The sequence below is a fragment of the Acromyrmex echinatior genome, chromosome 4 (assembly GCF_024713525.1).
Source record: "Acromyrmex echinatior isolate Ae372 chromosome 4, ASM2471352v2, whole genome shotgun sequence".
NCBI classification, from domain to species: domain Eukaryota; kingdom Metazoa; phylum Arthropoda; class Insecta; order Hymenoptera; family Formicidae; genus Acromyrmex; species Acromyrmex echinatior.
In genome coordinates, this window is record NC_141855.1 from 10,427,044 (window position 1) to 10,452,266 (window position 25,223).

The following is a 25,223-nucleotide window of genomic DNA, read 5'->3' on the forward strand; positions in this document are numbered from 1 at the left end:
TTATGCATTTAAATCCATATTATCGTATTCACTCGATAATATTGTCACTTCAAAAGTACAAATGTATTAATATCGCGAATTAATATATACGTATCTGTAGTGTACATGTTCTTAAATAATCAGCAAAATTGCCACGAAGAACAACATTCGAATGTAAAACGGAAGATAATTTTTTAAAATGTTTTTTTAAAGTTGTTTATTTTGAAGTTTTTATATACATAACTTATGCCATATAAATTGTACTTTTGTGTAAGTTGAATGTTGATTTTTTTAATGCGTATTTTTTAATTTGTCAATTATATGATGTACGTTTCTGTTGTACAGATATGTTCCGTTTTCTGTATTTTATGGAAACATATACGTATATTGTGTATTAAGCAAAATTTTTATAAAAATATCATGTCATTATATTATAATATTATGATATAATGTTTGTATATTAAGAAAAATACAATTTTTATATATACTTTTCTTACGCTTCTATGTCTTATTACAAATAAAAGTAAAAATATTTATTGTCTAGTTAGCGAAAAAATTTCTACCTTTTAATATAAACTTAATCTACGGAATCACAAAAATAAATTTTTAATCAAACACAAATCTATTGTTTTTAGATTCGTAATCTAACACTTAAATTCTTATAGTTAAACTCTAAAAAAAGTCATTTATTTACTAGCGCTTAATTTCTTATGAAAAATAAAAAATATGATACGTATTATTACGCGTTTATTTTTTATCGCCATTAATCCGAGGCGATCGATTATTTTCGGAAAGAACGGAAGATATGTTTATATCGTATGAGGTGTCAAAAACTTGCTCGAGTGAGAATGCGTCGGTTTGGGACCGATTGTAGGTGTCCTGCTTGAAACTGGGCACAGAATCTGTTTGTACGCCTCTCTGTACAGTTTATTGGTGCCGGCATAAATAAAAGGATTTATCACCGCGGATGCCCACGCAAGCACAGACGCCACTATATGAAGTATCGGAAACTTCATCTTGTCGTCGATAACGTTCATCAGCATCAGCGGCATGAAGCACAACAGGAAACAAAGGAATATAGTAAGCATCAGTCTGGTCACTCTGGAGTCTTCCCGCCGTTGAAAGCCACCGCCTCGTCGACCGCTTTCCGCTGCGTGAGCCTCGAGATTCTTTCGGCTTCTGCGTACACGCCAATATATGCACAGATACGAAACACTAATCACCACGCATGGTACGATAAAGCCAAGAATGAACAAAAATTTCTTTGGACTCGAGCCGTTTTTCTTCAGTATGGTGCATGAGAAAGTAGCCGGATCTAATCCTAGGGTACCCCAGATGCCTAATAAGGGTGGCAGCAGCATCAAGAAACTTAGAGTCCATATACCTATTAACATCAGCATTATGCCGCGAGTAGTGTATAACTGGTTGTAAATGTCCGACTGTGAGATCAGTATATATCTGGAAAGGAAAATAAAATTTCGACTAGCATGTATTTAAAAAAAATAGATATATTTATGTTTATATCTTTAAGATATATTAAAATTACACTTTAAATTTCTTACAGTGAAATCTTATTTCAAAAAAGTGAAAATACAACCACCCTTGAAAAAAAGTGAAAATATTTTACTTCTTGGAAAAGTGACAATTTTTACTCCTTTTATAATGAACTTTCACTTCAAAGGAGTGAAATCTCACTTCAATAAAGTGAGATTTTACTCTAAAAAGAATAAAGATCGTCACTTTTTTTTCAAGAAGTGAAATATTTTTACTTTTTTTCAAGGATGGTTGGATTTTCACTCTCTTGGAGTGAGATTTCACTACAAGAAATTTAGAGTGTAAAATATTTTTCTTAGACATATATTAATGCGCATTTTTAAGATATATATAGGGATATATATATATATATATATATATATATATATATATCCTTTTTTAATCAAAATTCAAAGAAAAAGAATCATTGTTGAAATTTACCTGTTGATAGTAATGCCCACCATACTGAGTAAAGATACAGCGACGTTTCCATAAAAGAATAAGGGGAATATTTTGCATAGAGTCTCACCCAAAATCCATGCTTCGTTCAAATATCTACTGGCGGTTAGAGGCAAGTTTACCGCCGAGAAGATCAAATCGGAAATACTTAGACTTATCACAAATGCCGTGGTGGCGTGTCGTCTCAGTCTGGTATATTTTAATAATGCGATTACCGTTATTAAATTACCTGGAATTTAAATATAGGATTCAACTCATTATTAAAGATTTAAAGTCGCTACCAGGTAAAACGATTGGTAGATATAAAACGTTACCTAATACTCCAATAATGCTGAATATTATAGCGCATATTGCAGCAGTAATAGTCTCGGAGCGTGTAAATGGCTTGGAGCCTCCAGCCTCCGAAAAGATTTCGACGAAAGTGTCGTTTACTGCAATGTGCCCCATCTTTTAGCAAATGCGCAGAAAACAGTTTTTCTTCCTTCGCATTCTTCGGATAAATCGTGATTTATGTGCTACAAAAAATAAGAAAGGACATATAAAAAAATTGTTTTAAAGGTCATTAACATACAAAAAAAAAATATAAGTCATAAGATGTAAGCAAATCAACATTTTAAATTTGCTGCTGTTTTGATTAATCAATTCGCTTACTTCTTACGTCTTACATTTTTCTATGCTATGATTTTAACATACTATCTTAATTCTAAGAATTCTGCTGTTAATTTTTATCTTCCAATTTTCCAGTTTCCGGTTTATGAAAATTGAAACCGATAGTAATAGAAAAAAGTAAAAAAATCTCGAGAATTTTTTAACTCATGAATTAATTTAATTAATGGTTTTATAAATTTATTCGATTAATTTTTGAAAATCCCTCAAAGATTTCTCTTAAAAACATTTTTAATTCATCTCTTTCTCGCACGCAATTAAACGCATTAACTTTTCTCATCCACTCTTCGTTTTACACTCTTTCTTTCATTCATTACTTTCTATCTGTTCTGTTAATTCCCTGAATTTTCTCGCCGTGGAAAGATAGACAGAAAGAACATGCATCCCTCCATATACCATATGTATATATATATATATATTCCGAGGAGCTTTTTATCGCACATGCCGCATCAATTAATTTCCATATTTCTTGTTCGCTCGCTCTGCCGTTAAGAACACACACCATTAGTCATACCGATAAATTTTTGTGACCTTCTCAGAATACTGCTTAGTGGCTGCAGCAACAACGCGAACTTTGGCCTCAAACAGCAGAAGCTCACACCGAATTGTTTCGTGACGCTACATTGTAGTTATTGTTAATTAACTCGCGAAAGGTATTCTTCCAGAAATTACTGTAGTACTTTATGGCATCCAATTAAATCGTTATCTCTGAACAATTCGCCCCAATTATCCTCTTCCTTCCTTGTAATTAGCTCTTGATCGCTGCAATTCAACTTGCCCCTCAAATAAACTCGTTTTTCTCGTAATTAAACATGCACTTTCAGATGTTTATATTATGTACGTATTCATTATCATTTTGTTTTATTTTTTTTCTCCATTAGTAATTTTTTTCATCTTTGTATAAAGGAATAGCTTCTTCGATTTAATTTAGCGTATCATCACTGCGGATTTATCACTGATTAATTTCAAAAAAATCAACGTTGCCATTTTTTTTAAATTATGTGTTAATCCTGTATTTATTCGTAGAACAGTAAATGCGATGCTTAAACTGCTCCCGTTATTTCGGTAGACGTTCATCCGCAGACTGACGAACTCTACTGACGCGTATCCCTTTACGAGTACACCACAAGTCTCCTTATCTAACTCACTCGATTTAACTCCGCCTCTTCTTCTTCTTCTACTTTTTCCTCTTCTTCTTATCCTTTCCTTCCGCTTTATTCCACTCTTCGCGCCTGTAATTTCACTCTGATCTCAGCATTCAAAATCTCCTGGGATTTATTTAATGCATCAGTAATCGCGATGATAATCCACAATAATTCATTTTTTATTTACATATGAGAGAGAGAGAGAGAGAGAGAGAGAGAGAGAGAATGCTAAAGGAAAGTATCGTGAAAAAATGTTCAATATAGGCCTAATCGTATATATTTTGGATTTATAATTTAAATTTAAATAATAGAATTTTTCATTTTTCTAAAATAGTAATCCTAACCGATAATCTTTTCTGATTAGTAATTTAAAATTAATTTAAATGACGATTTAAATTTTATTTAAACAACTTCTGTTTATATAAATTATTTCGTTGTAGAAATGAAAATGATATATCTCATATTATCATATTTGGAAAATTAATTTTAAAATTCATAAAAATTGCGCGGGTTTCAAATTAGCAAGAATCAACTTAGTCAGCTTGTATATCCGCTAAACTCACATCAATGTTATCGTAAATTTCTTTGTTTGATACTATTTCTGGGATTATAAAACATATTAATGCACCGAACACGTTAAGCGAGGCGTGTTGTTCCAAAAATAGCAATTGGATGGATATTATGTTCTGGCGATGTGTGCGATTATCATCCTAACCAGTATTCCATTTGTCGCACTCTATTTCATTCCATTTTCATCCATTTCGTTGTTTGCTTTACATGATCGAAAGTTTATTTGTCTAACTCAGGCCGCGCCTCGCTTTATTTTCCTTTAAAGAGAGCCGCATAAAGTTATCGGAAGAGGAAAATTAATAAAGATGGCACAAATTTGTAATTTTATTTTAATCAAGTGTTAATTGCATAAAAATAGAAACAATTAATTTACGGTTGGCAGAAAGTAAAATAGTAGATAGTAGAAAGTAAAAAGTTCGAACACTGCATCAGAGAAAGAACTTTGTAGAATCTACTCTCTCGAGGCATCACTCAACGCGATTTTGAACTCGGTATATTCGCATCATAAAGCTAGAAGCATGTTTGTTTTCTTTTCTTATATAAGCCTTATTTTCACATTCGTGATTTTTTTTCAAGAAGGAAATCAACATAATTCGGTACTAAAAATATGTATATAAATTTTACATACAAATATAAATAATTTATAAAAATAAAAAGACATACAACATTTTTAATATTAAATTATTCTAATTCATATCTGTAATTATCTTTTTTCTGGAACAATGTCCGAATATGTGGCTATTTTTGTATAAGAACAGTTGATATCCCAATCAGAAATTTATGTTTACGAAAACATTTAGTTTTATAAACATAAATTTCTGTTTAGAATATAAATTATTCTTATATAGAAAGATATGTTTTTTATACTGTACAAAAATATTAAATAGACGTTAAATATACCCTGTTAGAAATGCTTTCTTTATATGTAAATGAATCTTTATATGTAAATGCGTGGTTATGAACGAAATTAAAAGTAACGAATGATTTAACTGAAACTAAATTACAGTATAGTTATTTAAATGTAATGAATGTGTGCATTAAATTTCACAAAATTTTATAAAAAATACATTAAACTTCATGTATATGTACATAAATATTTAATGAAAGAATGTTATTTATTTCACATGAGCATTAAAAAATACATTAATGAAAGTACTTCCCCCATCACTTGTAAAACGCTACGAATTAATTCCAACACCTAATATATCTTTCAATTATAAATACATTAAATATATATAATGTAATGTTATGAAATTAAATTCAAATTATGTAACTTAAAAGCATATTAAATTTCATGAAATTTTTAACAGTGTATATTAAATGTTAAATTCAAGAACATTTCTAACAGTGTATGTTTATTAAATCGCTGAAATGTCTAAAAACGGTATTTTAAACTAATAAAAAAAAACCATTTAACAGACGTTTACATTATAAATGTACTTATAACGTTTATTAAACAGTTTAAAAACGTATCAAATTTTAAAGTTTATTTTTCAGTTTATACGTTTATTATACGATTTCGGACATTTATTAAATATATTTTGATCGTAACACCATATTATTTGGGACATTTCAAAATCTCGTGGATTGTCTGATTAAAAGTTAAAAGTTACATTCGTGTATTCCGCGCATCCTTTGCGTCTTCTTGAAGCACGTGATGTTGTGCTAGAATATATATATCCATGTGAATTACCTTGAACGGCACGTGTCTTGCTTGCATTAGGATCGCTCGATCAGGCGTTTTATTCTATCACCAAGTACACACCCATTATATCCATATATCCACATCCACGAAGTCATCAAACACATTATCTCATTCCGATAAATGGCTACAATAAATTATCCTCGACTCACCGGTGAATCGTCGTGTTGATAAATATAACGACTGGCATACTGGATAGACGGCGACTAAACCGAGCTCGCTTCCCGATTCCGAGCGATCGGCGAGCGCGAATGTGACTTACCTCCGTAGGTAGCAGCTGTCAAGGGCTACAAAGGGCACCGAACAATTGGAAAGGAGTGGCTCTCGACAAATAAAACTCACCCTACTGCCTTCTTTCATCCCTGCTGCGGTAACGGCGCCGCTGCGGCCGGCTGTGTCGAGCTCTTCGGGCTGATTAAAGGTAAGTCTCAGACCCCGCGGAGATCCCTTGCTATAGAGGGAAACGTCGCGTCGTCGCATAAAAACATCATATCGTGCACCGAACGCAGCGAGTGATACAAGTTATTTTAGTTATTTTTGTTCACGTCACGTATTACATCCTCGGTCTACTTTAGATGATTTATTCTAGCGTCAGAATTCTATTTATAATTTTGTTTACTATGTGTTTCTGACGTGTATTTTTATATATTTTATTTAGTATATTTTATTTATACACGGAAAGAGAATTTTGTTTTCAAAGTTATCCCGAAAATGCAGTAGTTGTGGTGCAATATAATTTTAAAGATTTTTACTATGCATTTCAGTAAAATTAATCAAACTTATTTTATTATAGTTTTATTAATGAATGAGGGAGATTAAAAAAAAAAGAGATACATTAAAAAAAAAAATTCTTAGAAATACAATGTTGTTCCACGACTATCACATTTTCAGGTAAACTCTAAAGAAAAAATTCTCTCCGTGTAATATTTTATATTATTTATGATATTTTATATATTCGGATCTTCTTCACATATTTTCTGTATTATATGAAACAGAATTCTATTTTAAATTCTACTTAGATCGTTTATTATTAGTTATACATTGTCTAAAATGAGATATATATATATATATATATAGAACGATATTTGCAGAAAGAAAAAAATTGAAGAACAGATTATAATGCGCGCGCGTGCATTTACTAAATGATTTTAACAAAATATGTTTAATTGTATATGAGACCTGAGAGTATATCTTCTTATTTTTTATATGAAATAAAAATGGACGATAACCGCGTAGATAATTTATCAGTTCTAAAAGTGGTGCATGTGTGTGTATCATAGATTATTTTCGTGGTTAACCAGTAAAAAAAAAAATAAAGAGCAAGCAATGAATATATCTCGAACAATGGATTGGGACGGTTAGAAATTTAAAGGAGTTTGAAAAGAAACACTTTTCATTTCTATTTAATAAATCTTGTACAGAATATAGTATGCTAAATACATTTATATATATTTCGACATGTTAAATATGTGATAAATATTCAATTTGTGTTATTTGGAATGTTTTTTTTATAATATTTACTTTTTTGTCTTCGTTTTAATCTACATGCCGAGATTCGCTGAGACGGAAAAGATCCGAAGGTACTTTGGTATAATGATCTTTAGTTTTTGCTGTCGAATATTTCGTTGAGTATTCCATAGGAATAAATCTTCCTTAGGAATAAATCTTTCATAGGAATAAAACTAGTCCTTCGATTAATATCGCTATAAATATTGAGTTAAATACTCATAGGGTTTCATAATCTTTACAAATATTGACAAATATCGTCAAATGATATATCTCTGTACAAATATCGATTTATCGTTTTATAGATAGCTATATCAACCTCATAGCTTCACAGTGTTACAAGTTTTTACAAACTGATAATCAAAAATCACGTGACGGTTGAAATGAGACTCGCTACGTCGCATAGAATCTCAGATATAATGCATTATTTATTTGCTATGTATGCGCTCCTACATCATCAGTCACTGTGATAATATCGCGTGCCTTGATTACAATTTTCAGTGCCGGGTTAAAGTGTGGGTCAGTCGGACAATCGGGTACCGTCAAGGTGTTACGCAGCAACAAAGAATAACCCTCGTTGAATATCTATGCCCGAATGTTCCAATTCAATTTAACAGAGAAAAATTTATTATTCGTTACGATGATATTTATCAAAGTTTCTTGCTGATGAAATTTTTTTTAAAGATCAGGGATTGTGCCCTCTTTCCTTTTTCTTCACAAGATGTGAGATAGGAATAAGTTTATAAAATCGCATTAATTTTTTTTTAATTTACATTGTTTTCGTTAATTATTATTAATTGAAAAAAAAATATATTTTATATAGATAGTAATGTGTGATTTCTTTGGTGGAATGCAAAAGATGTTTCTGCGTTTTTATCTTATCTCTTTGTTATGATTTTAAAAAGAATGGTTGGAAATTCTGAATATTAACAATGAAATTATAATTAAGGGGAAATGAGAGTAAATAACTGCGCGGTAATCAATGTATTATAATTATAAAATATATTTAAAAGTATATTCAAAATTTACTACATATATGCCGAAATATTCGAACAATATTTCGAATACTTCTTCGAAGAAAAATCGACATTAGTCTTTATTGCATTAATAATTTCCGAGCTTCTCTTCGCTTTTCTAGTTTTCTCACCTCCGCGGAGAACCACTGATTCGCGTACTGAATGAACCCATTGTGCGCGGCCTGCTGAACTCATACGCCATTTGAATTCAACAGTGCGCTATTCACGAAATATTTGTGCGCGCGCGCGAAGGCTCCGACTCTACAAGGGAAAGGGTGATTTTAAGAAATTTATCAAAAAATGACAAATATGACGTTCTTCTCCGTTTATCTGCCAGGGAAACTGGCGGGCCGTAGTCACGAATCCCTTCAGAATTGGGATAGAACCGCTCGGCGTTGCGATGACATACAATGAGGGGAACCGTAATCGCGCACATGGTTTCGGCGTAACTGGACTCTGCAATAATAAACGACAAAACCCATTTCCGGGCCCTACGAATTGATCGTTATATGTTGAGAAAGATCGATGGAGACACAATAGTGTTACTTCGTTTAATCATTTGTTGGTCCCACCCCCTTGAACATGATCCTTTAATTACCTAGGCGTGATTGGCAATCGTGTGTACTAGTATTATTATTTTACGAAAAACACACATCATAAGACAGGAAATATTTTATCATCGATGATATTACGTGTCCGACAATTTCCTTGCGCGATACCGCAATAAATTACAATTAATAAGAATGCGGCGTGTCATCCATGTAGATTGTTTTAAATTGCAAATTTTTTGTATGTGCGATAGAAAGAATTCCGTATTTGAATATAATTGAAAGAGAATATACAGTTAAAGATTAACAGAGGTTCACCGAGTTAGCCACTTCTTTTGGCAACTTATATTTATTTCTCTCTAACATTACAATATTGCAATATCGCTATACATAATATGACGTTAAATATCATTGAATTTTTTTTGGCTTGATCATAGCATCGTTTGCTCATTTTTTAACGAAAATATCCGATGTAACGTATAAGAATTGATCACGTGCAATAATAATATAAATAATGGAATCTTGTTCCTCTCGCTTTTATATCGCCAGGATAATTACACGAATTTTGTTAATCTTTCTATTATACTTTCTATTATACTTCTTGCGTAGAATTGCCATTCTTTATAACTAGAATTAAGATTAGAAGTTCTAATCTTGATAATAGACGACAGTTGAAGTGACTTTGTCGATCATTACAATGTCTGTAAATAATTACAGTTTACGTATCTGTAAATATTTAATGTTACATATTTATAAATCCAGTCTACGATATTCAACGATTCTTTATCTTTATATTTCTTCATTTTTTTACAATTCTAATTTAGAATTGTGGAAGAAAAATGAAAAAATGTACAGTTCTAAATTATTTATACTATAATGATCGACAAGGCTATTTTAACTTTCATCCGTTTGTAGATAGAATGTGTGTGTGTATTGGTGATATGTTGAACATTTTTTTGTATTCGGTAGATCCGTTGCAGGATATCTATTTTATGCTGGTATTCATAGTCCTATTTTAAGATCGTCTAAGTAATGTCTTGGGATGCTAATATGACTCTGATTGATTTAAGACATCTTAAGACTGTACTTAAAACAGTCTTAAATATAAGAATTGACTATAAATACTTGCCTTAATCCTGTACGTTTATTTTAATTATTTATATTACATTTTAATTATTTTTAATATATCATCTATGGAACACGAGCTTAATACTTCGCTACGATGTTTCTTTAAGTACCATGTGTAATAAAATGACGTATGTATGTATCAGTGGATAAAATATGTATAGAATATTCTTATTATAAAAATAAAAAAAATGTGTTACGAAAGATATAAAAATATAAAAATTGTAAAAGGAATTAGAGAATTAGCGAAGTTAAAAGCTAGAGAAGATAAAAATTATAAATCGAAATTAGACCGACAAAAATAAAACAATTAATAAAAATAATCTTACTTTCGGTCAAAGCGGATCTTAGTGCTTAATAATACTAAATGCAAATTTAAATGTAAATATATTATTTCAGTTTTATAAAGATAGCATCTTAATTGCGTACGAAGCGATGTTTTAACTGACGTAGAAATCATTCTCTTTACAACTAATGGCCTCTCCACTTATGGCACTAATAATAATCTCATCGCTTTTCACAATATTAATCAGAATAAGTTGCGAATGTATATATATATATGTGTGTGCGTGTGTGTGTGTGTGTGTGTGTGTATGCAATATGTAAATATGTGTATCCATTTTATATAAATCAAGGTAAAACTCACGGCTATTGCACGAGTATAAAGCACCGATCTTGCTAAGACCTATATCTCGCAATAAAATGCAGTAATGAAACATATACACTGGAAAGAGATCTTGGAGTCTATGAAGCAAGAGACATTCTATCGCGTGAACAGATTTGTATCAAACGTAATAGGAAAGAGAAGATCCACTGGTTATGGGTACATATCGTACTTTGCAAATGAAATTCAGTCGGAAGATAAGTGACTTCCTAACTGATTGCGATGAATTTTAAGCAGAACACTGTCTGTACAACTGCGACTTTTTCTCGATCTCCGCCATGTTTCTTTCCATTTCCATCATCAGCACGTCTACATCGCTCATCAATTCCTTCAGCAGTCGTTCATTTTCCTTATAAACACTCTCCATGCCGTCCAGATCCTTGGACTTGGTCGATGTGTCTGCTGTTAGTTCAGAAGCACGCGTTAAGAGTCTCTTCGCCCGTTGAATATCGCCTTTGGTCTTATTGACTCGCTGATTCAGTGACTCATCCGCCCTCTTGTATTCCTCCGACAGTTTTTTCGTCTTGCCGTCGATTGCTTGTGCCTCATCGGCAACTTTCTTTGCTTCTGTGCCGATCTCCGTTAGAACGAAACTGTTCTTTGCAGATTGCGTCTGAAGCTGCTTCAAACGGGCATCTAATGCTTCTACCGTTTGTGTGGTGCTGTTAGCTTGGATCTGAGCGGCCTTTGTCACGTCGGCAATGTCCGCGAGATCTTTCTGCGATTTGGACACGTCAGCTTCCGCCTTATCAATCGCGTCTTGCGCCAGATGTTGCGCCTTTTGTGCGTCGTTCAACAGCAAAATCATTTTGTTCGCCAAGACTTGTTTCTCGATGGCTGTCGATTTAATTTGATTAGCGCGTTCCTCGAGGTCATGCGCCAACCGTAGATCGTCTTTAGTATCGGCGAGAATCTTTTCGGAGTCAGTGAGAGAGCCCACCATATCCTCGATGCGATCGGCCAACTGTGCGATTTGATCCGGTTCCAGCTGGATATTCCTCGCGAGTATTGCGTACGCAAGAGCTCTTACCATAGCTGGTGTAGGTTGGTCCTCATCCTGGGTACTCAACATTTGTTTGATCATGTTTGCCATATTCTTGGCGAGCTTCTCAAAGAAGCTTTGCGCCTCCCATGCGATGTTGAAAGCGTCTTGAGCGTTTGATCTTGCTGCTGTTGCATCTTGCTTGATTTGGCTCATCTGAGAATACGGATTAATTGAATAAGTTACAAATTGTTATAGAGACAATGAATAAGATAGAACAAGAAGTTTATAAAATTCTATAAGCATAATAATATTTATAATAATATAATTTGTTTGATATACATAATAAATAATTTTAAAAAAATCTTTTTTAAATATTTTAAGAACTAGATTAGTGATAATTACATTACGTAATAGTTGTTCGGCATTGTCCTTATGACTCTTGATCTTGGCAGCTTGCTGTTTGGCAACGTCTAAAGCTTGATTAGCCTTGCTAACCGCACCTACGTCACAAGATAATCCTCCACAGGTGCCACAACCCGCGCCACCGCAGACGCTACTACACTCCGTTACATTGTCACCACACATGCGTAGATTTAATTCAGGTACCGCCATATGGAACGTCTTCAGTTTCTCATTCAACTTCGTCAATGATTCCTTGTTTCTTTCTTGAGCCTCGTCCACAGATGCGCGATTTTTCGCCAGGAGGTTCTCAGTATGCTTGCGGAATCGCTCTGCATCGCCCAGGACATTCGTAGAGTCGTTTGCCATTTTTTCAGCTTGTCTGGATTGCTCTGCCATCTGCTGAGTTACATTGAGAGCGCCTAAAACATTCTCTTCCTGTAACCTGGTGGCATTCTCTCGCAAATCGGCGGCGGCCTCATGCAAGCTATTAGTCCTGTTCCTCAATTTCTTCAACGCAACGTCACCAAGATTAACTCGTTGACTGAGATTCTCCAAGTGATTATTTGCTTCGTCCAACTGCTTGGCCGATTCGGAAATATTCTTCGCCAACTCTTCGGCTAAGTTGTCCAATGCGTCTAAGTCTTGACTCCGAATGGTAGTGTTGCTAATTAAGTCTTGTATTTCATTTAGGGATTCCTCCATGTCATCGAATTCCTGACTGTAAACACCGGTCGTACCGACCTTCTGTATCCTCGAAGCCTCCTGAATGACCGCGTATGTCTTGTTCCTAAGACCGTCCAATATCAGATCCCAATTGTCAAAGCATTCACCGCATGGGCTGCACTGTGGAGCATCGCCGTGGTAGCCACGGTCGCATTGATCGCACTTTTCACCGCCGATGCCTTTATGGCAAACACATACTCCGGTCTCTCTGTCACATTGCTGGCTAGCGGAACCGATAACGTCACATTCGCATGGATAACACTCCACGTTCGGGTTTCCCCAGAAGTTTGTCTGACACTCGTTGCATCGCCTGCCACCGAATCCTGGTTTGCACTCGCAAGTGCCGTCATAGGGATTGCATCTACACACAGAAATATTTTAATTAGTTTTATTTAATCCTTCCTTGAATTAATGTGCTGTAATCGATGTTTTTAAATAAATTAATCTTTAATCTGAGAAAAATTAAAAATTGAAAAATTACATTTTAATTAATTTTTTGCTATGAAAAAAAAAATTAATCAGACTACTATTGGTATTAAATCATTTAAATATGCCAACAAGATCTATCAATGATTTTATACATTTATAAAAAATATTTTTGCAATAAGAAATAGCAGTTTTTTATTTTTACAAAAATAGACAAACCTGTCTGAAATACTTCCAACTACGTCGCATTCGCAAGGATCGCAACCTTGTCCGCTGGCTATTCTCCAATGATTTTCTTCGCAGGCGTCACAAAGCTGTCCTATGACGTGAGGCAGACACGGACATTGTCCAGTACGATGGTCGCACGATCCCGCGGTCTTGTCGGTGCCCAGAACGTTACATCTACAGTCTTGACAATCCTGCCGTAGAGCGTCTCCGTAGAACCCTGCTTTGCACACCTCGCAAGTGTAACCATCAGTGTTGAAGAGACATTGGAGACAATGACCAGTGTGCGGATCGCAGTTGCCGACACGACGTAAATCTGTGTTATTGTTACAGTTACAGAGTTGACAGCTACCGCCTGGTATCTCCGGGTTGCCGAAATAATTCTCAGCGCAATGCTCGCAACGGGGTCCGGAGTATCCCTCGAAACACTCGCACACTACATCCTGCGTTATTGAGTCTAATGAACAGCTGTTGGCGTAGGAATGACCGGATTCACGTGTGCCTGTTAAAATGAAATATAATGGTGACAATAAATAAATAACAAAAATTAGATTAACAAAAAAAACTTATTTCTTAGTTCAATAAAAAAACGCAAATAAATAACTTTAATCAGATATAATAATCCACAATTTTTAATATATGTGTATTATCACTAATATTTAAATTATTAAAAAACTGAATTTTATATTGTAAAAAAAAAGAATATAATACAGATATGATTACAAACATGAAAAATATGATTTATTTTTGGTAGGATATAAATATCTCTCTGATAAAACTGATATTTTAATTTTGGATTTGTAAAAAAATGTAAAATTTCTTTTGAAATGTATACTCACCTGGACAAGGACATGCTCTGCAAGGTATATCTACACCAATCCGCGGATCGCCATAGAAATCGTCAACGCAACGGTCGCAATTGTGCCCAGTGGTGAAATCTCGACAATTGATGCAGGCCCCGGTCTTCGAATCGCAACTGTCCGCGTGTCCGTGACACTCACAACGTTGGCAATGAGGGAAGTTCCAGAAGCCAGGCTCACATTGGCCACAGGTTCTGCCGTAGGTGTTGGGGCGACACTTGCAGCGTCCGGTCTCGACGTCGCAGAAATTGTCGAGTGCACCGACACCGTCACAATCGCAGGGAATGCATCCCTCCGGACCGAATCCGTAGGTTCCCGGCGCGCAACGATCACAACGTCTACCAACTACATTTGGCTTGCACGGGCACATTCCGCCATAGTTCTTGCACAGAAGACTGCGAGAACCCGTTGGATTACATTCGCAAGCTAAAATTTAATATCGTGCTCTTATCAGTATATGATAAAAAAGATAAAACAACATAAAATTAAGATATCATTAAGGAGTAAACAACATCAAATAGTTAAACTTACAATGAGCGCCATCGAAGACATAATAGCCGATGCTATTTTGATACTTCCTGCAGATATCGGGTACATTATTCCACACGCTGTTGACATCATTATATATTTCATTACAGTGATAACGTTCGTATTCTTGGCGACGCAGTTCACCCAGACCCGGCGCCTTGAAGAAGGGTATCACGTCTATCCTTGGCTTCAAAACAATCTGCATCATATAAGCACACACGAGTAAATATAAAGTATATATTACAATCAACTGGATATGATTTTCTCCGACAATTGACGACATAATCGAAACAAAATATATTACCGAATCAACCAGGATGGAGGCCAAAGGTGTGTCCACGTGGCTGTTAAATTTGCGGAATTGCAGCAGAAGATTGTAACGTTTTCCTGCCTCTAAACATACAGACGGTTGTGCCACGGCACTTCTCGAACGTAGAGGTAACTGAACCCACAGGCGATCGTACTCAGGTTTCCAATCGGCACACGGTCCATTAGGATCAGGTAAGCTATCTCTCTCAAGAATAACCTGCACGTCCTCCCAGACCCCTGGATGTACCGGTTCATATCGTACAATCACATCATACCATGTTGATCTACGAATATCGTCGATAGTGAAGTTCAATACCGAGCCCTCGAGGGCCTTCATAAAACCTGTACCGGTCCACGTGCTGTTCCTACCATCGCGATAAGGCTCTCTGATCACCACTTGACAATTCTGAAAACGAATTTGTGATTCAATTCTAAAATAATCTGAAAAATCTGAGTAATATAATTAACGCTTTGCAAAATTTTATATATGTATATACACATTAAAGAAAGAAATAATTTTTTCTTCTTCTTATATCTTTCGTATGATCGTATTTTATATTTTATCGCGTTTGCAGCATTGGAATAAAAATTAATACTTATAAATATATTTAATTTACATATTTGATTTAATTTGATAAACTTACATCAGTAGCCCTAGACAACTCTCCTTCGTAAATGAGAAAATCTAGCGAGCCGGTATAGTAACTTTGCTCCGGTTGATTGCAAGTTCTTCCGCTGACGTGTGGTCTGCATCTGCACTGACCGGTGATGACGTCGCAGGAATTTTCGTAGGATCCGCCAGGATCGCAATCGCATGGTTTGCATCCATCGCGGTCCTCGGAGAGTCCCCAATATTCCGGTAAGCATTGATTGCAGTCGCGCGCTGTGACATACCGTTTGCACGTGCACTCACCGGTCACCACGTTGCAACCCTGATTATCGATGGTACCCAAAATATTACAGGTGCAGGCTGTAATTATAAAAGTAGTTTTTTATACGAGTTTTAAGAAGTTATGAACAAACTTTCTTTATCGCGATAAATAGAATCTGTTAAAATCTCGAACTAACTCTCGTCATCATTGACATAACATTAATTAATATTTCTCGAAGAGAAAGATTATAAATTGAATTTGAAAAATAATCAATGCAGATTAATAAATAATATATAAGCTCTCTCTCTCTTTTCTTATTATTAAAAATATAATATTTATTTTTTTAAATATTATGTAAAAGTATTGAAATAGTTACGTCTTTTAATGGAATATGCTGTAGTGTAATAACTTCTTTTGTTACCTTGACATCCCTCTGGATTGTCAGGATCGTAGTTCCAGAAACCGTTTTTACAGCGATCACAACGACGCCCGTCAACATTCACTTTACAGTGACAGCGTCCAGACTCGTCGCCACTTAGAGGATCAGTTCTTGAGTCGCATATGCCATCATCCAAGGATCCGTTTAGGTCGCAATCACAAGCTGAGAAGGAGAAAACCTATATATATTTCACGATATTTCTCTCACATATGTACAAATTTATTCTATTATTAACTGCAATCTGCAATCTATATTTATCTTTTATTTATAAAGCACAGATAATAATTTCGTATTGAATCATATTAAATTATATATAAAAATTATATATAAAGAGACTGATTCAGATTGAAAACTTACGTTGACAAGCTTCTGGATCAGAGATATCCTTCGTCACGTCATGATAATAGAATGGCTTGCACTGTTCGCAATTCTGCCCTCGCGTATTGTGCTGGCAATCGTCGCAGACTCCGCCGGATACTCTGCCCGATCTCTCGTAAACCGTTTCGTCGAAGTGACAAGAATTGGTATGATTGTTGCAATTGCAAGGTCTACAAGCGTTCGTTTGTTTGCCAACCGCGGGCTTCCAAGGCAGATCGTTGTAGAAGTCTTCGCAACTTTCACAGTTGAGGCCTTTAGTATTATGTGTACACTCACATCTGCCATGGACCATGTTCTCTTCATCAGAAACTCCTGGTAACGGTAAACACCTAGAGGCGTGTCCATAGCAAGAACACGAACCACGAATCACCATATCTTGGATGGCGTAATAATATTTCTCGCGAATCTCAGCCCGATCGTCGAGCAAATCATCGCCTAGAGTATGGAGTCTAGTCATGATGATTCTGAGATTGGTGATCTTCAGTAGATTCTGCACTTCCTTCGAATAAGGATTATCTATTTCCAAATTTCGCGGCAACACTCTAAAATATATCAGAATAAATATAAATAACGTTTTCGAATAACGTGGGTAATAATTATCAATTCATAATTAATAATTATAATAATTTGAATCGTGTAACTAGTGCAGTTTCTTTACGTAAAAAAAATTGAAATAAAAGCAAAACATTTGCACATCAATATAATAAAATTTAAAACAAAAATAAACAATATATTAAATGATGAGAAAGATAATTAATGATAAATAATACCAGGACGAATGAGAGTCAGCGTGGTAGTTAGCATGCAATCTTAAATCTTTTATTTCAGAATCTTTATTCCAAAAAAGTTTTTTGGAATTTTTATTGTTGAATTTGGAAGAATCCGTAAGAAGATTACATTATTACTATAAATAATACTATTAAATTATGTACATTTCTTACCTAAAAATTACGTCACCGCCAGTGGACGGCGCCACAGCTGAGTATCTCGTCTCGCAGATGACATCCGTTAATCTTTGAGGTTGATGAGTCGGGATATCAGGGAAGTAATGCTCACAGTTATGAGCGAAGTACCGATATACCTGCCAGGTTTTTCCAAAATCATACGATCGCTCGATCAACATAGCAGCCGGTCGGAAAGTTTGGAAGCGAATAATGATGTGCGTGAAATGAAACTCTGCCTCAAGATCGAAGCGTATCGTGACATTCTCCACTCCGTTTTCGGCTTGCCACCACGACCTGAAATTTATAATTTTCAAATTATTTAGTATATACTTAGATTGCTGTTATTTATTTTTAATAACGCATATTTCTATTCATCATTATTTTAAATGCCATTGGATTTAATTAATAAACAAGATTAAATAAGATTTAAATAATATAACAAAAATTCCAAGAATAGAATCAAAATAAAATGAAGGAAATATAAGCCAACGAGAATCAACACAGTGCTTAACTCACAGTAAATTATATATATTGGATTTATTTTGCGATATGGAAGATTGCAGCGATAAAGTAAAATAATCTTACCCGCTGACGATGTTCTCGATATTATGCTGTTGTTTAGGTATCGATGCATCGCAGAAGAAGCATTTCTTTCTGTCTTTAAGATGAGAAACAATGCAGAATCTTTCGGGACCATGAAGACCACATGTCGACGAAGCAGTCAGTTTGTCCTTACGACCGATTAGCAAGTTCCCGGTTGCGGGATAACATGAGCTCTGTTCGCAAGGATGCGGTCTTTTCGCGTGCGATCCTACAAGGGATAAAGTTTCTCGTTAATCTTTTATAACTTGAAATACAGATTCTGTTAGCCGTGGTTATTCTCTTCTTCTGTAATTAGGACCATTGCATAATCATGCCGATTATACGAGTTAATATACGTGGAGAAAGATACAGTTTCCCGATTACCAATTAGTTTTTGTGATCGATTAGCATTGTGTACCTTTATCATAGTATAGGAGCCATGGAAGGAACCGAAATATACGTCACATTGTCACATAAACATACATCTGCACTGACAGAAAAATGTTTGATATTTGTGATTATAATTATATGGTAAAATTATGGAATTTTATTTTTATCGTTATTACTATTTTATTATATGTATTTATAATTTATAATTTTACTAAAAAAATATATATAATAGTTGGCACCAAAAGTGACTATACATAAATTTATAATTAAATCATGCAATCATTTTTCTTCCAGTGTAGTAAATATATTTAAACATAAACATCCAAACTAATAAAACAAAAATTAGCTACAACAAACACGAACTCTCTCTCTCGTTGTTAGCTAGTAATATATAAACTATTATCCAAGTTAGAATAAATTTTTTCAAGTTAAATTTGTCAGGGGATCTTTTTATGACAAAATATATAGTTGCCTTCTTCCCGAAGTAACATATTTTGTCTACCTCTTGACGTGGGAATGATCGGCCCTAGCCGATTATGACGTTCTGTCACCACATCCATAGGTGACATATCTCCTCTCTGCACCGACCCTATAACACCCCCATTTTTGTCTTTGTATTTTATGCATAATTATATAGTGTGTGTCCTAGTTGTCGCGAAAGTTTTATCGCGTTTTTCACCACTTGACATTCTCTGATAAGATTACATTGATAATGCTACGTGTTACGATCGTTTCGTGATTCTTTTATGAAGAAAAGGGTGAATAAAGAAATAAATTCTAAGAAAAGATTTTGAATCTTACCTCTGGATGGTACTTTGTCCCGTACATGTTGTGAATTCGCAGGGCCTATAAAAAAATTAAACGTTTAATATTAAATGCATGTTTTGATTCTTTCCAAGGAACAATATATGATACAAATAAATAAAAGAATAAATGACACAAAACAATAATTTTTCATTAAGAAATGAATTACGTAAGATGCGACGATTGGCTCTGTTTGTTGATTTTTTTTTAAATTCGCGGTGATAGTGGGCACGTAATTAACATCTATTAATATAAATATAGGAAAATTTTATCCCAGAATTGTTTCAAATATACGCTCGAATGTACCGGTTATCAAGAGATGTTCTACTACCGGTAGAGGCTATCGCAAGAGACAACCGGATGTTTATGAGCGAAGACAGCTCTGGAAAATATATTTAAGCTTCAATAAAATACGGAGTGTCTCAAATAGATTTTTCAATCAACTCGATTCAGCGAAAATTCAGATCACTTTTCGCTGTGAGATCTTTTAATTCTATTTATTTCCTATATTAAGTATCTTTGATCTAATTTCTCAAGTTACATATCTCTCGATTACAAATCGACTTTTAAAAAAATATTTGTAAATTAAAAAAAGTTTATACTGAGACACACATCTGCAGTATATCTTTACTACAACGTATTGTCACGTGTATAAATTATAAACAATTATGCGCAACTTGATCTGAATAATCTTTATTGATAATTTCGTGCGAAGATCTCTGTTTGTAGGGCGACTGGATTTTAGAAGTCAAAACGAGCTCTCCGATTTCAAAAGGAAGGCAGGTCGCGAGGTCATGTCGTTATCTAATCATAATGGATAAACAGTCTTTTCGTATATGAATGAGATGAACGATGTTTCCGAGAAAAAGAATTTTATAAATTTGGTTCTTTTGCACGTAATATACGCAACGCAAAAATGACATTAAAATAGGCAGTAAAAATGCGAGCAGCGTTCAAATGATACCGAAAAATTTCAAACTGGAAACAAGCATTTCCATTTTAAAGTTTAATTACTTTGTAAAAAACTAGTTCTAATAGAAATTAATATATCGATATTACATACCTGCTAAAGTAATAATTATAATAATTAAAACTGCGGGAATAACGTGTTCATAATGAAGCATTTTTTTTAATTTAAAAGAGTATTTAATTTATAAAGGAGAGAGTATTAATTCTGAGAACACTAATTTTTATGTTGACTCTCTCAAGCATTTTCATTTTAAAGTTTAATCACTTTGTAAAAAACTAGCTCTAATAGAAATTAATATATCAACTATTATATACCTGCTAAAGTAATAATTATAATAATTAAAGCCGCGGGAGCCACGTGTTCATAATGAAGTATTTTTTTTTAATTTAAAAGAGTATTTAATTTATAAAGAAGAGAATATTAATTCTGAGAACATTAATTTTTATGTTGGATCTCTCAAGTATTTCCAATTTAAAGTTTATTTGTATAAAACTAGCTCTAATAGAAATTAATATATCGATTATTACATACCTGTTAAAGTAATAATTATAATAATTAAAGCTGCGAGAGCCACGTGCCCATAATGAAGCATTTTTCCGTTTCTTTTTTTTATCTTTGTGGATTTTTTGCAACGGTGCTAAGCCATCGACGATGATTCGAAAATTTCTACAATAAAATATTTCCAAAATATTATAAATCGTTGCTATATCGATTGAAAAATTTATAGTTAGCTACATAATTTATTTTATTCAAACAAGATGAAAAATGATTATATTTATAATTATTATCATTATAATTAAATTATTATATAGGCGACAAATAATTAATAATATTAATATTACTTTTAAATTAATTTTGCTTTATATGTATAAATTGATAAACCCTATATTATTAATTTTTAAACCGCACTCAACAAAATAAATAATCAGAACAAGCATTTAACGATTTTTAATTTCAAAAATTATTTGACAATCTCTCTCTCTCAAAGCAAAAGCATAAAAATACGTAAGACGTTATAATATTAGTAAAATTTTTTTTTAAAATAATTCTTCAAATCCTGAATAATAGACAAATTATTACATTTTGAGATAGCAAGATATATTTTAATTAGACTCACAGAATGCGAAGCACACTTTCGCGCACTGCGGAACGAAAAAATGATTTCCGTTGTAATTAACGTTGCCAATGCCGTCCTCCGTCTAATAAAGTTCAGCTACGTTAACGTACACGCTAAAATAGCGTTCTCGGCTAATGTGCACCGCCCGGATATTTCTTCTTTCCCTCGAGAGACGATAGCCGCCGCTCTCCTCCGAAGTCGGTACGAACGTCGAGATCTCGCTGAGCACCGAGATCGGAATTCCCCTCTGCCCGAATCCCCTCGGTTTCTTCTTGCGGCCACCAAGTTCTGTTATCCACGTGCGATAACGACACGGCGGAACCGTCTGACAGGTGAGGGAGCACCGTCGCAAAACGCGGCGGGCGATGGAAAATGAAAAACGCGGCCTCACGGACGCCGCCTCGTGACGCCGTCTCTCACAAGTGAGTCCCTCGGCTTGTCGAGTCGAGTCACGACTTCGTTCCGAACCTCCGATACTCGTGCCCGTCAGTGCCGTACATTACGGGTGGCAACGAAACGGAGAGGGAAAACGACTTGGGCTTGTAAAGCGACGAGTGGAACCGAATGGTCAGCCGTAAAGGCCGCAGATGAGGCTCGAGAGAAGAAAGAAACTTTGCGAGAGGAGTGCGATCCTCGAAAATGATGAGGAAAAGGTTCAAGCGCAGGTCACTAAAAGTCTGGAGTAAACATAAGTTTTTCTTATTTCTATGTTTGCGTAAAACTTGTCATTTTTTTAAATTATTGACATTTTGATCTTCAAATCCTAACGTCTAGATATGGCTTTGTTTTTCGCACCGGGTATGTGAAAGTGGCCAACGCGTGTTTAGAGAAGTTTCGAACGATCGTTAAATGTTGATGTACCAAATATTATCTATTTATATTATTATGTCGCAGTCAAAATGCTAACTTAATAAAAGCATATACTTATTGTAGTCTGTGCTGTAATCAATATATACATGTATACATTTACTAAAGTTAACATTTTGATTGTAACATAAATAAATAGTATTATATATTATGAAAATCAAAGTTCAATTTATATTACACTGGAAATACGGTTTTGAGGCATTAAATAAAATTAAATACAGATCTGAAAATAATTTTGTTGGACCATCAAAATAATCATGTATATAGCACATTCAAGTTGGTTACTAAAATATCAACATTTTTGGCAACATTAGTATCATGCTTAATCGTAAATATTTCTGTTATTCTAATAAAATTGTTTTCAGATCTGTGTATCTAGTTAAATTTTTAAATATTTGAGCAAAACCGTTCTCTCTCTCTCTCTCTCTCTAGTTATTAATTAAGATTATATTAATATGTTCCTTTGTGATGATTACCCTCTACTAAGAAGGTAGCGAAGAATACAAACATTTTAATTATATAATGTAAATTATAGATCTTCTTTTATCGCACGAGTCAATGTTCTGTCGCCTGATATCGTTTTTTTGTATATACACGTAATATTGCGGAAAGCCTTTATAGTACAGATTGAGAATTAGATTGAGAATTCCAAATCATCTCCATCCCAATTTGTCTGGATCCCTTGTGGTATCAATATACTTTCGTACACCCGTTACACGATGCTTATATTACTGCGACACATATGTGCAGCATACTTACTGTTTCTGTCATCTTGTAAAATCTATTGTTCGTGGAATATATTCTGCAGATGTATAGTAAACGACATCTGATACAATAACGCCTTCTATTAAATCAGTCTATCGATGCTATATAAATTTATTTATTCAATTTAGTTTCATCTCTTGATCGAATATAAAAAGTTGTTACTATTGATTTCGTATTCAACAAAGAAACATATATTACCCCGAATAATTCTCAAACTTTGTAAAGTATGTTTATTCTCTCTTTAGAAACAGTCTTTCTGTTAAGTAAATTAAAAATAAAAACAAATGTAAATCTTTACATTAAAGATTTACAGAAAATTATATTTAAAATTAAATTTATATTCAACATTTAAAAGAACATTCACGTATACTCGGGAGAAATTAAGATGGAATTTAAATGTCCCAACAGAAAGAAGAATTTTGCTGAGGTATTTAAAAATTAGTTAGATACAAATCTGAAAATAATTTTCTTCAACTATTCCGATAATTATGTAGGGTGTTCAAGCTGATTGCTATAATATCAAGATTTTTTGCTATTATGTTCAAATTTCTTACATAATTATTTTGATGGTCTAACAAAATTATTTTCAGACCTGATTATTATCTACCTAAATTTTTAAAAAATTTAACAGAATCGCTCTTCCCGTGCATGCATTTGTCATTACTTTCAGGAAGCAGATAGCAAATTAATTATTTCATCCAAGCATATATACATGTATAACTAAACTTCAGCAATGCAATACTTCGGCCTGCTCCACGCAGTGCTCCCGATTCCCACTAATCTTCTAAATGACGTGTATCTTCACGTGATAGAAGAGGATGGAAAGCGAACCGTCCTGGAAAGGCGAAACGAGGAAGAGAAGGCAATGGCATCCTACTATCGTAGCTGGGCTACGTTGTACAGATAAGGCGGCCCACGCTACACTTCCTTCCTCTGCGATGATCCCACTTTCCGTTTCCCCGCTACGCGAATGTACTGATTCGTTGTCTCGGACTGTGTTCGCGACAACGGACAATTTTGCTTCTCGTTCAATAGAATTATTTTCTCATAATTATATATATATATCGTAATTAATAGCATAGTACGATTATTAATAGCACAAAGTGTGACTGTTAATCGCATCGAAAAAACGTATAAATTAATTAAAAGATCCGTTTATATGAATCTTTGCATATTGAAAGCATATAAAGATTTATTTCGTGATTTATTTTGCTGAAAATTCATTAAATATACACGATGGTACAAATTCGACAGAACGATTTTTACAATGCAAATCACTAGAAACATACTTTATTTTTAAAAAATGTATATGTAAATTTAGGCTTTTTTTTGAATTTGATTGCAAGATCAATATAAGGCGATTATTTTTTATAAAAATATAGTAACTATTTTTATTTCATTAACATATGCAATGTTACATTTGATTCTCAATGTAAACTATAAATAATTTTTGTACAATTGAGATGAGTATTTATTATAAAATTTTTTTGTGATCCCATATTATTTACAAAAGTTTATTATAATGATTTTTATTGGGATCATATATCAATACATTGACATAAAGCAGTGAAATGAGAACAGAATGTTATTTTATAATATTCCACATCATTAGGAACGCTAACCTTCATTCGTTTGTTCAGTGCGTGGGTGCTACGATCCTGTAATCGTATTGGTGGGGGTTGAAAGTAGGCGGAGAATAAAAGTGCAAGTCAACAGATTCCCTT

At 33.9% G+C, this 25,223-nt stretch overlaps 2 protein-coding genes and 1 long non-coding RNA gene across 11 annotated transcripts; 1 reads left to right on the forward strand and 2 right to left on the reverse strand.

Moving 5' to 3' along the window:
- Nucleotides 1-760: 760 nt before the first annotated feature.
- On the reverse strand, nucleotides 761-6,480 carry Tre1 (Trapped in endoderm 1). Of its 8 annotated transcripts, XM_087405114.1 has the most exons (5): nucleotides 6,207-6,267; nucleotides 6,046-6,099; nucleotides 2,286-2,486; nucleotides 1,954-2,200; nucleotides 761-1,437 (listed from the first exon to the last, which is right to left on the reverse strand). In XM_087405114.1, the coding sequence occupies exons 3-5, from the start codon at nucleotides 2,416-2,418 to the stop codon at nucleotides 789-791; spliced, it is 1,029 nt and encodes a 342-aa protein (XP_087261240.1). In that variant the 5' UTR covers nucleotides 2,419-2,486; nucleotides 6,046-6,099; nucleotides 6,207-6,267; the 3' UTR covers nucleotides 761-788. The 8 variants fall into 8 exon arrangements, with proteins under 8 accessions (XP_087261240.1, XP_011064877.2, XP_087261241.1 ...); XM_011066575.2 differs by lacking the exons at nucleotides 6,046-6,099; nucleotides 6,207-6,267 and adding an exon at nucleotides 6,397-6,480; XM_087405115.1 differs by lacking the exon at nucleotides 6,046-6,099 and having other exon boundaries at nucleotides 6,207-6,286.
- Nucleotides 6,481-7,429: 949 nt separating this feature from the next.
- On the reverse strand, nucleotides 7,430-22,235 carry LanB1 (laminin subunit beta-1). Of its 2 annotated transcripts, XM_011066581.2 has the most exons (15): nucleotides 21,868-22,235; nucleotides 21,282-21,416; nucleotides 19,778-19,822; nucleotides 19,479-19,565; nucleotides 18,590-18,815; nucleotides 18,002-18,298; nucleotides 17,040-17,602; nucleotides 16,665-16,844; nucleotides 16,016-16,341; nucleotides 15,367-15,777; nucleotides 15,066-15,261; nucleotides 14,514-14,960; nucleotides 13,669-14,176; nucleotides 12,301-13,384; nucleotides 7,430-12,111 (listed from the first exon to the last, which is right to left on the reverse strand). In XM_011066581.2, exons 2-15 carry the CDS (start codon nucleotides 21,340-21,342, stop codon nucleotides 11,143-11,145), a joined length of 5,400 nt encoding a protein of 1,799 aa, XP_011064883.1. In that variant the 5' UTR covers nucleotides 21,343-21,416; nucleotides 21,868-22,235; the 3' UTR covers nucleotides 7,430-11,142. The 2 variants fall into 2 exon arrangements, with proteins under 2 accessions (XP_011064883.1, XP_011064884.1); XM_011066582.2 differs by lacking the exon at nucleotides 19,479-19,565.
- Nucleotides 15,143-17,010, forward strand: LOC147909963 (uncharacterized). The gene is made up of 3 exons (XR_015544738.1): nucleotides 15,143-15,284; nucleotides 15,379-15,563; nucleotides 16,689-17,010. It is a non-coding gene; the product is annotated as an uncharacterized LOC147909963 (long non-coding RNA).
- Nucleotides 22,236-25,223: the final 2,988 nt, after the last annotated feature.

Coding starts and splice junctions, on each gene's coding strand:
- Tre1 (XM_011066575.2), bottom strand. CDS start 2,418: ATGGGGCACATTGCAGTAAACGACACTTTCGTCGAAATCTTTTCGGAG. Junction 2,201..2,285: donor CAGCATTATTGGAGTATTAG/GTAACGTTTTAT, acceptor TTTAAATTCCAG/GTAATTTAATAACGGTAATC. Junction 1,438..1,953: donor GTGGGCATTACTATCAACAG/GTAAATTTCAAC, acceptor TTTCCTTTCCAG/ATATATACTGATCTCACAGT.
- LanB1 (XM_011066581.2), bottom strand. CDS start 21,342: ATGCTTCATTATGGGCACGTGGCTCTCGCAGCTTTAATTATTATAATT. Junction 18,816..19,478: donor GATCATTCCCACGTCAAGAG/GTAGACAAAATA, acceptor TATCCCTTGTAG/GATCGCACGCGAAAAGACCG. Junction 18,299..18,589: donor ATCGAGAACATCGTCAGCGG/GTAAGATTATTT, acceptor TATAAATTTCAG/GTCGTGGTGGCAAGCCGAAA.